Here is an 18,152-nt window from a genome sequence, read left to right on the forward strand (position 1 = left end):
CTGGGAAAACTTTGTTCCTGATGGTCTCCTGTCACGATAGGCTGCCTTTGCCCTCTTCTTCTTGCCTTCAGTGTAGATGTAATGCTGGAACATCCTGTGACCACGGGGACAAAAGCCCAAATGCTAAAGACAGTGGTGTGAGAAAAACAGAGCTGAGTCCCTGATGGCATCACTGAGCACTAGAGCCAAGGCCACCAGCTGCCTACGTACCACCTTCTCAAGTGAGAGAAAAACTACCTTTGTTTAAATCACGGATCCATTTTGTGCTACTTGCAGCCAAGAGCATTATTTAACACAGCGACGTGGGGCCTAATCTGCCTCATAGCTATTCCTGCTTTCCCCCCAGACCGACCCGCAAGCAGGAAAAGTTCTAATTTTTTTGAGATTTCTCCAAAGATGTACTGCCCTCGAGTACAATTACAGGCCTTCTACCACCATACACTACCCAAGACCCTGTGGGTTCCCAGCAGTTTATGAAGCATGTGGACTCTGTCCAGGAAATGCCCTGGCTAAGCAATGCTGCTACCACCCTGCAGCACACAAGGGGGTCCCACGGTGCTGCTGCTTGTCCGGGGCTTGGGAAAGCAGTACCTGCAGACTTGGACCAGCACCAGTGCAGCTTACGGGTCCTACTCCCATCCCATTTGGAAAAGCCTTCTTCGAGAGGCCCAAGGGAGCTAGGCCACCTCTCTTTCCTGTATCCTCCTGGAAAGAATCTACTCTGTATATAAAACAACTGCAACGTGGCAAAAGAGCAGTTGAGCCCTTGTGCACATCCATCCCGTGTTCAAGTGAAAGAAGAATTGCTCCCCTTCTCTGAGTCATCTGTGGGCAACATCTAGTCACATCACAAATACTCAGTTCTTGTGTAGATCCCTAACTAAACTGTTTGATATCAGCAACAGAATAATTCAGATAAAGTTTCGGATAAATTCATGTGCTTATCCAAACACTCCCCTCTCCAGTTGTGAAACCGAGTAACCATGTAGATTCAGCTAGTGTGTTTCCCTATCTGAACTTGGTCTCCAAAGTTGGGAACTGAAGAGATGTCGACAGCAAGGGATGATCCTAAACGGCAAGCTCTGATGAATCTACCAAATGTGCTCTTGACTAGGGGTCACCCAGTTTTTCTAAAGCAAGCCTGTAGTGTGTTTTGTTTTTCCTACTTACAGTTAGTGTATCGACCCTATGGACAAATTTTGGCCATGTCAATCCTGCAACACATACCTGTCTTGGAAAGAAGCTTTTAAGTTCCTGTTTGCATTTCCAAAGGGGTTAGCAATGAACCTTGAACTCCCTGCTAACAGGGTCCAGAACCGGTGCTTCTGCCTATGGGTACAGGAGGGTGAACAAGACCAGTGCCCTGAACTCTGTTTGTCTTCATCTGTAATTTTTAAGCAAACGATTGATTCCTATCAGATCAGTCATCTCTTCTTAACCCAATTTGACTAGCCCTATGGGTTTTATTACGCATTTTCTGGCCCTTTTAGTCCTAACTAGGCATACAACACACCAACCTCCCCTCCCCTCTGATCGGCTTCTGGACTGGCTACTCATCTCCTGCTCATGCCGTTCTCTCCATTTTTAAAACTTTAACACTAAATCTCAGATGCCAAAATACTCTAACTGTTGCAAGAAAGACAAAATGTATTATACAAGACTGTTCTGGTAAGACTGTGTTTTAATTGCCTATGACACAGATATATCACATAATGGCTCAAAAATAATAGTCTAGCAAAGATTAAAGGAAAACCGATGAAAATGAGCTGTGAATCCTTAATTTGACGTAAGCTTCCGGCAAAAAAAATCAGGGATTAGAATCATTTCAAAATTGTGTCTTCAAAACTAGTATCCTTTACCATCTGTCTTTTATTCATTTTGCTGCGATACAACTAAAAAGGCCTGTAAATACTCCGCTGGGCCTCAGGTAACAGTTTTCCAAGAGCAAAATATCACTTTCTCTGTACAGTGAACGCCGGCATCTGGATGGGCTGGATCGGGTGGACGGGCTGGAACACCGGCTTCTTTCTCATTTCAGAGAGTGTTTTCACTGCAGGGAGCAGCTGATTCCTTTTGATGATCTGTAAGGCCAGCTGGGTATTACCTATAAAAACACTTCCCATCACAAAAAAAGCATATAACAATACCACCACATAGAAAGCAAGCCATCAGAATCCCGCAAGGGGGTAAAAGGTGATGGAGAAGAGCAGTGGTCTGCAACCTGTGCTATACACTGGAATCACGTAATGCCCGCTGCACCATCCCCAGAAATTCTGATTTAAGAAATTTCGTGTGTGACCTGGGTGACGGGATTTTTAAAAGCTTTGCACTGATTCTAAGGTGGAGCCCAGTCTGAGAACTTGTCTACAGGAGGACTGCACAAAAGAAGGGCTCTAAGACCATGTACTAACCCTACCACACCTTTTAGGAGGACAAGGCCTGCTGGGTGCCAGGCACTTAATGTTGCTTCTTCAGCTATAAAAAGAGGGGAGCCTTGGAAGGATTTCAGCAAGGGGGTATGACTAAGAACTCTTAAAACTTCTGTACCCTCTCATTTCCCCCATTCAGCTCTCCTTTTCTACTTCACGCCTTCTCTTATGTAGGGCCCACAGCCTTTCTTCCAGTAAGCTACATCCTCGAGGTTGTATATGCCCCAGAGGCATGACCTGGATTTAGGTCTGAATAAAAAATTCTCAGCAGGAACTGGCTTACTGTAAAACTCATTAACGACACCTATGTTTAAAACACTAAGGCATACAACTCAAAGCCACTGCATTCTGACTCAGGTTCTCAATTAGAGTCATTGGGATGCCTAAGAGAAAGGTTAATTAGTAGAGATTAATTATAATTGTCAGAAGTTACGCTATTCTGCATTTTCACAGATAAAAGGAAATATGCTTAACCTGCTAGAAGTAGGAATTTGCAAGATACCAAAAACTCCCTCGCTACATTTTTGTTTAGAAGAACTTGATGGGTAATACCTCTTAAATTTCGAAGAGAAAAAGCAGACACCAAAAATCTCGGGCTCTTTGCAGGGCTCCAGTCCTAACTCAAGAGAAGAATCACTCACCATTCTGCAGCTCAAGGTAGACGGCCAGCAGGATGGCTTCAGGGGGCACCTCTTTAGGATGGATCATTGAGGCCGCCTTTGCTCAAAACAAAAAAGAGACCCATGAAAAACTGATAGCTTAAGATACAAACTCCAAGTAATGTCAAAAAAAAAAAAAAAAAAAAAAAAAGGAATGTCAACCTACCAATGACAAATTAGCAAACTTACTCAACCTCACTGGGACACTACAGTTCTGCTCGGATGGTCCTCAGCTGTCTGTCTTTTTTTTTTTTAAAGCTACTTCATTATAACTCTTTTATTTTTTATTTAATCTAATTTAAATATTTATGTTTTCGGCTGCGCTGGGTCTTCATTGCTGCAAGCGGTCTTTCTCTGGTTGTGGCGAGTGGGGGCTACTCTTCGTTGCAGTGCATGGGCTTCTCACTGCGGTGGCTTCTCTTGTGGCAGAGCATGGGCTCTAGGCACACGGGCTTCAGTAGTTGCGGAACGCGGGCCTTAGAGCGCAAGCTCAGTAGTTGCTCTTCGGCGTGTGGGATCTTTCCAGACCAGGGATCGAACCCGTATCCCCTGCACTGGCAGGTGGATTCTTAACCACTAGACCACCAGGGAAGTCCAGCTGTCTTTGTCTTGATCCCTCCCGATTAAACTAGACATGTTATTTTTAGTTAAATATTTATCTTCCCTTGCCTAATCCATAATGAGTTCTTAATAGGAGAAAGCTTTCCTTCCTTTTTGGTTTTCTTCTATCTCTTGGCTGTATTTGGTTTTGAGATGGGTGATCAGACACTCCTGACTCTACACTCCAGTCACCCATCCAGGTCTGCTGGTAGTTTTTCACCAGACACAGTTGCACCTCTATCCAAATCTGCATGTCTATTTTTTTTCCCTAAGTAACAACTTAGTATTGTAAGCTGCAAATTCGCAATGTCAGGAATAAGAATTCAAACTTAAAAGGCTGGAAATATAAAAAAAATATACCACTAAGCATGTTAAGGACTTCCCTGGTGGCACAGTGGTTAAGAATCCGCCTGCCAATGCAGGGGACGCGGGTTCGATCCCTGGTCCGGAAAGATCCCACATGCCGCAGAGAAGCTGAGCCCACGCACCACAACTACTGAAGCCCGCGTGCCCTAGGGCCTGCACGCTGCAACCACTGAGCCCACGTGCCGCAACTACTGAAGCCTGTGTGCTGCAACTACTGAAACCCGCATGCCTAGAGCCTGTGCTCCGCCACAAGAGAAGCCACCACAATGAGAAGCCCGCGCAGCGCAACGAAGAGTAGCCCCTGCTCTCCACAACTAGAGAAAGCCCGCGTGCAGCAACGAAGACCCATGGCAGCCAAAAACAAAAAAAAAACAAAAAAAAAGCATGTTTAATGTCTCCGTTCTTAAGGACTGAACCAGTACAATTTAGTCAAATAAAATTATTTGTTTAGGCAACATACTGTCCTTTCCTAGATCTGAGAGCCATAACACCAGCCTGCAGTTTTCTGATTTAGTCCCGTTCTGGTTGAAGGTGCTGAGATTGTAGGTTTATTCCCTCAGTCTGGGCCCCTCTGGGCCGCAGCCTCTTCCTCATCTTACCATCAACTGGTATTTCCCCATCCAGGTTCAGGTGCTCATGCTTCCAGACTGCTTTGCGTCTTCCCTTAATCTAATCAGAAAGTGTCCTTTACAAATATTTATTGACCAGAGGTGGGTGTAAGACAGGGACTTACCCTGATAATAAACAGCATGCAAATAACAGTAATCCAAACAAATTTACTGTTAGGGAGAGAGGAAAGTGAACGTAGTATGAATACGAAGAGAGAGAAGAGTTTCTTCGAATGCAGAGCTTTTGGACAAGGGAAGCCCATCTCTGTCTTCCAAGGGTGGATACCTGACAGGCAGAAAGCGGGGAGGCATGGCAGTGCAGGCCACGGGGTGAGTGTGGGAGACATCTGGGGGACCAGAAACGGGCACAAGGTCAGGTCAGGGCAGCATTAGAAGAAATCTCAGACTAGTGGGGGTTCTCGTCCAGAGCACACGCTCCCAGGTTCCTCGTGAATGAAGCAGGGAGGCTTTTTATTCCTCCTACCACATCACTGATGTACCACAGCTCAGTTCAGAAAATGAGATTTTATACTCTTGGTCTAGCTTTAAATAGGCAAGACCACCTTTACATCACTTTGTGGATATTAAAATCTCCATTTTCCTTCCAACTGGCTAGTTAACACAGGTCATCTATTGTTCTTTGCACTGACTGCAGCCTTTTCTAAAATACAAGAACTTATGGCAACAACTTTATAAGAGAATGGTATTTTGCTTACTGGCTGTTCATAATGGTTAGTGGTGGGCAGGCAACCTCGGAAACCTCTACTTGAGCCCTTTCCAACTCTTCATGCGTCATTGTTCTCCCTCCCAGGCACGGTGGGCCTCCCCATTAACAAGGTCCAGCCACTGGATTAACCTAAAAACCAAGGGACCAAAACAAAACCCCCTTCAGACCCCAAACCAGGCCTGACCCCATCTGCCTCTGCCAGCGTGGCTGCCGCCATGGCCACCTGCTGCACAAGAACCTGAGCTAGAGTGTACACACTGCAACTTCACATCCAAAGCCTGTGTGCTGCAGCCCTTGAGGTCCACGGGCACTTTCCAAAGGGCTGTTCAACAGCCCAGCCTTGCCATGGAGAACAGCGCAACGTTTTAACTCTTCCCGTTTAACTCCTGTACTCAATTCCTAGATAAGATCAAACGTGTTCCCTGGACAGTCCATCACTTCGCTTTGCTGATTTTGGATCAGAAATGCTGACCAGATGCCACTAAGTTGACTAAATATCACTCATGGTTATTTTCCACGTGGTAAATCTTCACTTCTACACACAACAAGGTCACCTTCATAGGAAGCCGCCTTACCTCCTGAGAATAGGTTTAATTTCAGTTTCAGTTACTCTGGCAAACATATGGGGATGTGGGTTCTCTTATGTGCTGCCGGTGAATACACCATCTGGCACAAACTTTCTTTTTTTCTTTTTTTATAAATTTATTTATTTATGGCTGCATTGGATCTTCGTTGCTGCACGCGGGCTTTCTCTAGTTATGGCGAGTGGGGGCTACTCTTCGTTGCGGTGCGCAGGCTTCTCACTGCGGTGGCTTCTCTTGTGGCAGAGCACAGGCTCTAGGCACGCGGGCCTCAGTAGTTGTGGCTCACGGGCTCTAGAGCACAGGCTTAGCAGTTGTGGCGCATGAACTTAGTTGCTCCGCGGCATGTGGGATCTTCCCAGACCAGGGCTCGAACCTGTGTCCCCTGCATTGGCAGGCGGATTCTTAATCACTGCGCCACCAGGGAAGTCCCTGGCACAAACTTTCTACATTAGAAGTCTGAAAATTCTGCATAACCTCTGATCTTGCAATTCCCTTTTTAGGAAGACATCTCCTAACTGTAAGGTCCATGGGGGCAGGGTTCTATCACGTCCACTTATTTACTACTGTCTTATTCCCTTGGCTTAGCCCAGAAGTACGTGCGCTGAATTAATATCCTTTTCTTCCCCCTAATTTTTTTTTTTTTTTTTTTAACTCTTTTGGCCGTGCTGCACGGCATGTGGGATCTTAGTTCCCCGACCAGGGATCGAGCCCGTGCCCCTTGCATTGGAAGCGTGGAGTCTTAACCACTGGACTGCCAGGGAAGTCCTGAATTAATATCCTTCTGAGGAATTACCCCTTTCCAATTCTGGGAAACTCCTCTGGGGCTGCCAATGGCAGTACCTGTTCTCCTACTACAGGTATGGGTCCCTGCCCATGATCAGTCCAGGGATGGGCAGGTGACCTAAAGAGGCCCAATCAGAACCTTTCTTGAGACCTGCTGATGAGGCCCCTCTCAGTGGCAGAAGTCAGAGGTCTATTTTAGTTACACATTGCCAGGAGCTTTCTTTATTGTAGATGGAGTTTCTTTGGTACTGACTTTGTGAACCCTTCTTCTTAAAAGATGTATTTGTAATTTAACTTTTTGAGTGGACAGAGATTCATACAATTCAAAGCTAAAAAGGATATGAGTATCCAGTGAAAAGTCTCCCATTTCAGTGCTCCATCTACACAGTTCTTATCTTGCCAGCCCTGCAGCCAATGTTAACAGTTTGTGGTGTGTTCATTTGGAGATCTTTTCTGCATATACAGGATTATATAAAAACTGTTTTGCATCTTGTTCTTTTCACTTAGTATGTCTTGGATATGTTACCATTTTAGTATATAGGGTTTACAGCTGCATTGTGTTCAACTATATGGACACACCATTATTGATTTAATAAGTGAGCCCTTATTTAGATGGTTTCCAATCTTTTGAAATTTCAATGATTAAAATCTTCAGGAAAACTCTCCATTAGGTGCCTAGGTTCATTTGCAAGAACAATCAGTTGTGTACCTTCCAAGAATATGTCTGGAGGAGTAATATTCCAATGTTTAACAAACTGATCAGAAGCCTCAAACAAAATAACAGAGCCTAGAAACTCCAAACCCTCTGCTGGCTGCCTCACAAGATGGTCTGGCACTGGCCCAGCCTCACCTGGTGGAGACACTTCCGGGCTTTGTCATACTCGCTCCTCAGGCAGTAGGCGCTGCCCAGGTTGAACAGCATCACGGTCCGGGCCGAGTTGACGGAACTGGGGTAGCATTGAGGGGCCCGCTTCCCAGCTGGGGAGAAGACCAGACACATGTGAAGAGGCCAGGCCAAGGGCCAGGGAGCAACCCCCTCTACTGCCCGAACAGTTGCCCAGAATAAAGCCTAGCTCTACTCCTCAGGCGGACAAAGGAAGGACATAGCGGCTCGAGGGTGAGTCTTTGGGAAGCAGGCCAGGCTACTTAAGTCTTTACAAAACGTCTTACTTACAGGATTCCATTGCTTCATTTTCACCTTTGTCTGATCCTACAAAGACATGAAAATAAATCTGAGGGGGCTGGACAACAGAGTATATTTTCTAAAAACCTAATTTTCTTTATGAAATGGCAATCTAATATTAAAGCAATCTACCACAATATTTCCTTTTCATGTAGTAGAGGTTCTAATAAAAGATATGAGAGTGCTACCTACCACCACCACCACCATGGCCTGAGAAATAACCCTGAATAAAGTGAAAACTAGTCTCACTCCCTGAAAAACTTAGCCATGATTTAAAACTGACTTTTGAATGCCATACTTTTACTCTCCCCTGGATTGTGGAATCCCTCTGAAGAGAAAAATATAAGAATCAAAACAAACTGTTCTAACACTATCAGCCTTTCAAAAGTTAGAATTTAGACCATGTGATAATCAACTCCTAGGTCTCCTCAGCAAACAATCAGTATAAAGTAAGTACAGCCAAAACCGTACAGTGCCGACCTAAAACTCCCTTCCCTTTACAACCGTGCCCTTAAATTTCCACACATCCTGAGTTACAACGGAAAGGCAGTGGAAATGGTGAAGAGTTCTGATCAAATGTGTCCTCATTAACCTTGGTCCTGCTCATTTGAAGAGATCCCTAAGGAGACATCAGTGACATTCTCCGGGTTCAAATGAGTAATAGCATCAGAGATTCTGTCCAGAGAGATGAGGGCTTCTGCAGCATATAAATGGCCCAGAAACCTAAAATGAAAAAAAAAAAACCAACCAGATTCCAAACTGAAAAGTAGGTCATCACAAAAATACCCAAGTATAATAGAATTTGGTATATGTGTGTTTCACATATTTCAAGTCTTTGAATTGAAATCTAAGTTTATAAATGGATTGATTAAGGGTCATTTAAATTTTATCTCTTTAAAAATATCTTAAATATACAATAATTTTTATGTTCGCTAAGTAGGAATAAATGACATATCAATTAAGAGAGCAGTTTAGGGGCTTCCCTAGTGGCACAGCAGTTAAGAATCTGCCTGCCAATGCAAGGGACACAGGTTCGAGCCCTGGCCTGGGAAGATCCCACATGCCGTGGAGCAACTAAGCCCGTGCGCCACAACTACTGAGCCTGAGCTCCAGAGCCCGCAAGCCACAACTACTGAGCCCACGTGCCACAACTACTGAAGCCTGCACGCCTACAGCCTGTGCTCTGCAACAAGAGAAGCCATGATAATGAGAAGCCCGCGCACCGCAACGAAGAGTAGCCCCCACTCGCCACAACTAGAGAAAGCCCACATACAGCAACGAAGACCCAACAGAGCCAAAATAAATAAATTAAAAAAAAAAAAAGCAGTTTAAAGTTGGCAGTAAATCAACTATATTTCAATAAAAATTTAAAATAAAATAAAGTTGGCAAATTTATGCTGTTCTGTTTATACAGAAAATAACATAAGAAGGTAATGAAGTTCTAAAATAAGAGGCAGATCCAAGGACGGATTCCCTAGGAGCGGAGGATCAGAATTAGGGTCCTCCAGGGAGTTCCCTGGTGGCCTAGTGGTTAGGCTTCTGGGCTTTCACTGCTATACCAGGGTTCAATCCCTGGTCGGCGAACTGAGATCCCGAAAGCTGTGCAGCACAGCAAAAAAAAAAAAAAAAAAAGAGAGAAAAAGAGAAAAAAAGAATTAGGGTCCTCCAGCCTCTGCTGCTGGAACAGTCAAAAGGCACCAGGACGCCAGACCAGATCTGGGTTGGATCAGCTTTACTTCTATTCCAAAGGTGTCCTCCTTTTCACATCGTCTATTTTATGTCCACTGATGTTGGGCAGATGTGCTTTCCCCAGGTTTACAACAGCCTGCTTCTTCCAGTGTCTTACTTTGAGCCATTTTCCCCATGATCATCTGATTGATTTTTCAAAATTAAAACAGCCTCAGCCATATTACACCCTTGCTCAAAATCTTAACGACTTTTTCTACTTGAGAACAAAATAAGACAAACAAAGCTAAACTTATAGATTTAAAGCTCTCCACAATTTGGTCCCACTTTCCTGTATTCAGTCAACATTCTCATTCCCCCAAAGATTCTTCTGTTCCCACCAGACATGGTGTCCTGGGCGGGACACCCCACTGTGCTCCCTGCGGCCTTGCCTCCTGGGGTGCAAAGCCAGGCCAAAATCCAACTCCTTTTAAAGGCCAGCTCAGTTCTCACCTCCTTTAGTCGGCCTGTCCCAACTGAGTCTGTCCATATGGATCTTGGGTCCTCAAATCTTAGGCTCTTTTCAATTTGACCATTTTCTGGGATTTATGCACATTAATCACTCAAGAGCTATTTCTTTATTAAGCAATTTCTTTCTTCTAACTAGCAGGAGCTGTAATGCCCTTCTATTTTGCTTCCCCACCAAATACCCTAAAAGAAATGACAACTTTTAAAAAAAATCAGTAACCTCAAATGTACTTTGAAATAAGATATTTTAAAAAACTTCGTTAAAGCAGTATCTATAAGCCAATAATCATTATAAAACACAAACACACAAATTCAAAGAACTACTTCAAATTGTTTTCTGTGAATTTACTTAAAAATTTTTTTAAACCAAGTTAAATGCATTCATGACACTCAGAGCCCAGAACTCCAGATGAGGTGTACGGAAGGCAACAAGCAGCTGGGTAAAGCTGCTGTGGTATCTGGGCTGCCACAGGCAGAAAATGCTCATCCTCACTGGAAAGATAGTGGCCTGGCCAGTAATTAGAAACCAGTGCTTAGGATAGAACAGTTAAGAGAATTAAAGATGAAGTTATCAGACATGGCTTGGCCAATCCCTCAAGGTTGGCTAAGAAATCATAAAATCTAAGAATTTTATTGTTTTGACGTTCAGAGGGAAGAAGTTGATAAATGAGGTTAAAAACCCTCCAATAAATGCCAAGTAAAGAATCTAATTGGGATTATTTGAGAATAGTGATCACAATGTCCAGCCAGAGGATTAAAAAAAGCAGAGAGGATTCGTGTTTCATTTTTGTTAAAAAGAAAAAAAACACACACAACTCTGCTCTACTGACAGCCACGCACACCACATCTGAGCAGCGCGGGTCCAGTGGGGCGCAGGCCGAGGTTCCTGACTGGTATTTCACGGGGCTGGGCCACGGGAAGGAGGGAAGGCGCCTTAGAGGTAACGCGACCGCCCTGACCTCGAGCTCAGGACCCTCCAGGCCTGGATATTAGACAAGGTTTTCTCACAGGCAAGCAGGAGCGCTCACACTTGAATTGTGACAAAGTCTCTTATGTGCTTGGATGCTCTTTTAATTTTGTTTTTTTTTTTAACACAAAGCATGAAAAAAAACAAAAAAACAAACAAAAAATAATAAAACACAAGGCATGTTTGGGGAACACTGACCTGAAACAACCTTAATCAATGTTAATTTTAGATGCTTATATAAAGTAATACTTTTTTAAAAGACAAAAATAATTAAACATTTATAGAATTGTTCCTCTGAGTATGATCTCACAGTTCTAAATGTTGCATGTTACAAACAAAGGGCGCTAGAAGGCAAAAGAACATATTTTGGAAATTATAACTATATACCCACAGAATGAATGAAAAAAACAACTGTCCTAATGCTATGCAGAGTACTTGTGGTCTTGGATAAAATTTCTAGCATCAGCATCATACAAAGATTCAAAGAATGCTGCATCTTCCTCAATTTCCATGAAAGAAAAGATCATGTGCTTTAGAAAAATTTTAGAATGACAATGACACTAATATTGAAGAGGCATCTGAAGAGTTTAAATAAAACTCATGTACTCAGGAAATGGTACAGTAGTCTGGAAAAATATTTTAAAATTCTTATTTGTCTACTTTAATTGCATTCTTCGAAGCAGATTTATCCTGTTGACCAAACTCCTTTTTGTGTGGGTCTTCTCCCTGAGGACTCAGCTTGTTTGGGAGCTAATATGTGATAACATGCTCCAGTCAGACCCAGCAGTGGACACTAGAGAGCCCAAAGATTCTGCTTCCTAATGCTCAGAACAGCAAATGCCATTTCCAATAACCCTTGAGGTGCAACAAGTGAAAAAAATTTCACTACCAAACACACAATTACCAAATTCAGAAAGAAACTTTTTGCTTTCCCTAAGATAATTTTCCACTGGAGGAGTAAAAGAAGCAATATGCACCACAAACTAACTGAAACCCTCCAAAGGAAACAAACCAGGGACACACAGGGCAAGTCACACTTACTTCAGGGATCCTGACAGCTTGGGCTGCTGAAGAAGTTTATCTGCATGATTCAAAGCCATAAGGTTATCACCCAAAGCCAGAGCCACGTAAGCACTACAGGCGAGTATGGAGCATCTGGAACACAAAAGGCAAGGGCTGAAGACCTGAGTTACAAAGTGACAATGATGATATTTGTTAAACAGGAAAGAATGCCCTAATTATAGCTGTGGCAATCTGGACACCAGGAAAGGAGAGAGGAAGCCACGGTACTAATGGTAAGAATTAGAATGATGTGTAAACTACCCTCTGAGGCTCAGTTTAGCTATTTACCTAAATCATCTTTAGCTTCCATCCCATCTCCAACAAAATAACCAAATGAAGTTACAATATATATTTAGCCTGTAAAAAATTAATATAGTTAATGGCCTAGTGAGAACTTACTTCCATAGAACATTTCTTTTAACATCCTAGAAACAACACTACGGAAGCACATTTGCGACTCTGCTAAGAAACACAATTAACTTACTAAAAAATCCATTTAGCTCAGCTTACTGTAAAGTGTTCTCCTCTGAAACTATTAAGAAGTCTATAGGTCTTGCTAAGCAACAGTATCAAGAGTAACTAAAAGAATTTCATTCACATAGGCACTATTATCCTAAATGAATATTCAAGAAAAAAAACCAGGCTGAATAAATACATGTGAAGATAAAAAATTTAAGTTACACCAATTTTGCTAGGTTGGGTTGGAAACCTAAATTTCTGTTTTGTTTTCTACTTAAGGGTCAGCTCATTTAAAACAAGTCTAGCCAAAGACTTGACACTAATAGATCATTTGAATGTTAAACAACCGCTCCACAAAGCAATCTTAAAATAAACCCTTGTCAAACAGAAATGAGGTCTGAATGGCCGACCACAAATGACCTGACTCAGATACAGGGTTTTGAGTTATGTTTACAAATTACAATACATATGTATATCATGAAGTGCACTTGGGTTGTAATTTCAGTCTAAGGAAGAATGTAACCATCCTGGCAACACAGAGTTTTCTAACACTCTGAAATCCTCTGACCAGAAATGCCCCTCTGGTAAAAGCATAGCCAGGCAAATTCAGAAGCAGCCTGCTGTTTCCTCCTTACTGGCTCACTCCGGGTTGCTGGAACCTTAGAAAATTATCTACTAAACAAAAAGCAGCCCCTCAACTCCTAACAACACAGAAAAGTAGACTGGCACAAGGAAATTGGTATTTATGGCCTTAGGTTATGATGATAAGGGCTAGAAGATTGCCCACTGTGGGTCCTTGTTTTCTATCAGTGTAGAAACTGAGATCCAAAGTGATTAAATATATTCACTAGCTTAGAGTATGTGATTAAAGTCTGCTAACAGGCAACACTGTGGACTCTCAATTCACAGTTCTTCCCATCCTATCACACTGCTTCTCTGTCAATTCATAAGACTGCCCTAAAAATAAAGTAGAAAGAAAAGATTACATTATGATTTTCCTAATGCATACATAACTATGCATGCATACATAATCTGTCTTTTTAAAAAGGAAGAAAACAGAATTTAATTGAAACATTACAAGTTTACATTTTGTTACTGAGCACCTAATGTAAAATCTGAACCCTGTTCATAGAAGAGAGTAATTTAAGAGCAGGCAAGTAGTGTTATTTCCAAAGGGATTTTCCTGACAAGCCGACTGTCATCCTGGTGTCTCCAAGAGCTGTCTTCACTTAGCAAGGCTACCCTGTAGCTACAGCCCCGGGGGGGAGTCCTCTCACTGATGTAAGACTCCAGGGCCCACAGGACGGAGGCACTGGCTAATTATCTCCCATTTTCAGGAGCACTTCAGTGCTTAGCTCTATGTGGTGAGATTAGGTGACTTAATTTCCTCTTTTGGTTTATTTGTAGTTTTATTTTTAAATGGCAATAAACATTCATTCATCAACCAGATATGCATTATGAAGACAAAGAATGACGTTTAAAGGCCTAAGTCTCCAGAGGCCCAAGACCACCATCAGCTCATGGCAGTCATACAATTTAATATCCATTTTCATCTGTGACTTTGCCAAAGCCCAGGGTAAAACATAGCTCCTTAAAAGCAGAAGCCTGCATCTTTTGTTTCCTACACAAAGAAGAGAGCAATTTCTCACCATCTGCAGTAGGTGTTTAATAGGTAATCACTGAAGACCACAGCTTTCAACATTTTAGATTTACTTCTCCAGGCACCCAGACCCCCACCTGTCCTGCTGGCAGGCCACCTTGCTGACCAGGCCAGTTCCTTCCCGGCTCCCAAACACAGGGGAGTCACCTTGCACGCTCTAGGTCCTAGAGTCTAGGACAGGCCTCACCTCAGGCAGGCTTGCTGGGAAAAGCCTGCCCCGGCCTCTCCTGACAGTAGGGGGGCTATTACTGCTCCAGCCCACTGTCAAGCCCACTTTGGGTCCAGAAATCAGTCATGTAAGATTTGCAGCAGGATTCTGTTTCCCAAACTATAATTATGTATAAGGTAAAAATCTTGTTTTCCTTAGCTTTTACCTCTTTCCCCATAAGATACCATATCAAATTAGAACAGGGTGAAAGATTTATACTAATAATACAAGCCTCCTATTAAAAAATACTTGAATATGTGAATGCAAAACTTTGGGGCATTTATGCTCCTCTTCTCAGAGTGCCTTCCAACCCACCCTAACTCATCTCTCACCACCCTCTCACTCATCCTCCTTTTCCTCTTAGAAAACAACACTCCACTCTACATAGTTCCTGCAGACCAGTCACACTAGAAACACGCACGGCTCTCTCTACTGAGCCTCTGGAGAAATCACTTTACTTCTGATAGCTGCTACTTAAAATACTGACCCCCACCCACCCGCCTGCCCCACTACTTTCTTACTTCCTTGAGTCACTGTCCAATCTGCTTTACCAGCCGCTCAGTGGATCTGACAGTTCATCAGACTGGAAGAACTACACCTCAAGGGAAAGGACACGCTAGCTTCTCCCCCCCACTGCGGCGGATCTGACACAACCCCACCCTCTCCTCCGCATGCTGGAGGAGCTGGCTTTAGGTCCACAGAATGCCAAGCCTTGGAAAAGAAAGGAACAAAAAGATGAAGGAGAAGAAAGACAGAGAAATGGGGAAATAATTTTCCTTAAAGGACCAAACTACAGCAACAAGCTACGTTAAGACTGGGCATTAAAATTTGTCAAGCCATATATTCTGTGAGTAAAATGAACCAAGTGTCTGAAATAGCTCAACCCATATCAAAAGAGGCTAAAATGGGGGTAAATCCAGTCAGTCACCATCGGTCAAAGGAAAATTCACAAAGTAACTTCATGGCAAACATTATTTGAAAAACTGGCTCAAAAAATCCTATAAAGAATTTCTTCCAATAAACTGAACATGGTACTGGATTTTAAAATTTAAAAAAATATACAAGCTGTTCCCATTTAGCTACAAAAATCTAGAAAATGTTAAACCTGTCAACTTCCAATTCAAGAAAATTTAAAAGTTAAATTAGATAAGTTTTTCACTTCATGTCTTCTGTAAACACTTTGCTTTCTTTCTTTCTTTTTTTTTTTTTTAACATTTTGCTTTCTAATAACAGTTCTGTGCAAAAAGAATCTTACTGACAAACACACCCCAAATCCAACACTAATATAAGCCCAGCTCAAAGAAGCTGAAGAAGTCTTCCTCCTCAACCAAATCTAGCATCTCAAGGAACCCAGTCTTACCCCTGGTGGCAAATAAAATGCAACAGTCACAGACATTGCATTTTATACATGGACAGGACCTTAAGATCATGCAATCCAATTTGACAGAAGAGGAATGAAAGGCCCAAAGGGGTTAAATGATTTGTTCAATGTCAGCAGGAGCCCTGTGGGGTTTCTCCAGAGTGGGAGACCACTGAAGAATTATTCTAACCCTGGCTTGTGATCAATGTGATCATCAGTTCAGCTGAATGGGGTCCTGGGACTCAGGTGTGAATCATGCTGACGTAAACACAAACTGCTGATAAGGTGAAGGATATGTCACACAGGCAGGTTCCCGCTTTGGCAGAGTTTATTAGATAAAAAAGTTTCAGTAGGACCAGACCCAGCTGTAAGACTGAAATGGGGTCAAGTCTCTAGCAAGAGCAATATGAGATTCAAAAGATTATTAGCTATAATCCTGTTTTAGGAATGTCTCATGAGCTATAACAGAACCACTTGTGTAAGACCAAAAGAAATATGATTCCTTAAGTACACTAAAACTGCCTGTAATATTAATGTTATCAACCATTTGTTTGACTCATCTTCTTTTAAAACACTGGCCCATGGGAGGTCCCTTTTAACTGAATGGGAAATAATTCACTGAGTGTCACATCAGAGTCTAAAAGAACTAATTAAGGTTCCATAATTTATACCTGTGGAATAACTGGGCCTAATTAAATTTGGTCTGAACATTTCCTTTTATCCATTTTGAGCCTCTTATTAAAAAAAGACAAATTGAAATTTCATTTTTATCTTGTACGCTTTAAGTCTGGCCCCAATGTTATATCCTACCCTTTTTTGGTTCTGTTATGCTCTTTTCCAGGTTCTAGAGAAGCCTCCAATTTAGTTTTAGAAACTAAAAGTTCACTAATATCACAATCTCAGAATGAATAACAAAGACGTCCTATATTATGCAACATATAAGACTTCGTACATATCCATGGCAGTTATTAAAACACTATGCGACAATGACTTTTTTTTTTTTTTGGTTGCGCCACTTGGCTTGCAGGGTCATAGTTCTCCAACTGGGGATTGAACCCAGGCCACGGCAGTGAAATCGCCGAGTCCTAAGCACTGGACCACCAGGGAATTCCCTAAAATGTTAATATGTGACTAATCCTATGAACTTATTTCTTTATCATAAGATACCACTAGTATGCAAAAGAATTAATAAGTTGAGCTCTGACCTCATACTGTATACAAAAATTAACTCAAAATGGATCAAAGACCTCAACTTAAGTGCTAAAATTATAAAACTCTTAGATGAAAATATAGGGGTAAACCTCATGACCTTGAATTTGGCAGAGGATTCTCAGATATGACACGAAAAGCATGACCAATAAAAGAATAAAACATAAATTGAACTTCATCAAATGAAAAATATTTGCGATTCAAGGACACCTTCAAAAAAGTGAAAAGACAACCGACAGAATGGGAGAAAATATTTGCAAGTCATATATCTGACCATATATCAAAATCTTGGATCTCAATACACATTTCTCTAAAGGAAGAGACACAAATGTCCAATACGCACCGGAAAAGATGCTTGACATCATTAGTCTTCAGGGAAATGCAAATCAAAGCCACAGTGAGATACCACTTGATATCCACTACAACGTATATTCAAAAACATGAATAGCAAGTGTTGGTGAGGATGTGAAGAAACTGCAACCCTCTTACACTGCTGGTGGGATTGTAAAATGGTGCAGTCACTTTACAAAACAGCCTGGTAATTCCTCAAATGATTAAACAGTTACCATAGGACCCAGCAATTCTACTTCTAGGTATACACCCAAGAAAAAGAAAAACGTATGTCTACACAAAAACTTGTACATGAATGTTTATAGCAGCATTATTCTTAATAGCCTAAAGACAGAAACAATCCAAATGTCTATCAATGAATGGATAGACAAAATGTAGTATACACATACAATGGAACATTATTCAGCAATAAAAAGGAATGAAGTACTGATACAGACTACAACTTGGATAAATCTTGAAAACACTATCCTAAGTGGAAGAAGTTAGTCATAAAAGCCCACGTATTATATGATCCCATTCATAGGAAAGTCCCAAACAGTGAAATCTATAGAGAAAGAAAGTAGATTAAGGCTGGGAGTAGACTGGGGATAAAGGGGTCACAGCTAAAGGGTGCAGGGTTTCATTTTGAGGTGATGAAAATGTTCTAAAATTGACCGTGCTGGTGACTGCACAATGCTGTGAATATACTAAAAAACACTGGATGGTACACTTTAAATGGGTGAATTGTATGGTATGTGTGAATTA

General features: G+C 42.1%; 1 protein-coding gene across 4 annotated transcripts in view; it reads right to left on the reverse strand.

Annotated features, from left to right (window-relative positions):
• Nucleotides 1-1,661: 1,661 nt before the first annotated feature.
• CNOT10 (CCR4-NOT transcription complex subunit 10) overlaps nucleotides 1,662-18,152 on the reverse strand; it is a 66,268-nt gene continuing 49,777 nt past the window's right edge. For 3 of the 4 annotated variants that reach the window (XM_057555199.1, XM_057555198.1, XM_057555197.1), the window contains 6 exons: nucleotides 12,141-12,254; nucleotides 8,532-8,662; nucleotides 7,931-7,966; nucleotides 7,607-7,734; nucleotides 3,071-3,146; nucleotides 1,662-2,104 (listed from right to left, as the gene is read on the reverse strand). In XM_057555199.1, coding sequence (XP_057411182.1) covers nucleotides 1,953-2,104; nucleotides 3,071-3,146; nucleotides 7,607-7,734; nucleotides 7,931-7,966; nucleotides 8,532-8,662; nucleotides 12,141-12,254 — 637 coding nt within the window. In that variant the 3' untranslated portion in view covers nucleotides 1,662-1,952. The remainder of the gene's footprint in view (nucleotides 2,105-3,070; nucleotides 3,147-7,606; nucleotides 7,735-7,930; nucleotides 7,967-8,531; nucleotides 8,663-12,140; nucleotides 12,255-18,152) is intronic. The other variant, XM_057555200.1, reaches the window with a different exon arrangement.

This window comes from Balaenoptera acutorostrata, chromosome 10 (genome assembly GCF_949987535.1).
Source record: "Balaenoptera acutorostrata chromosome 10, mBalAcu1.1, whole genome shotgun sequence".
NCBI lineage: Eukaryota > Metazoa > Chordata > Mammalia > Artiodactyla > Balaenopteridae > Balaenoptera > Balaenoptera acutorostrata.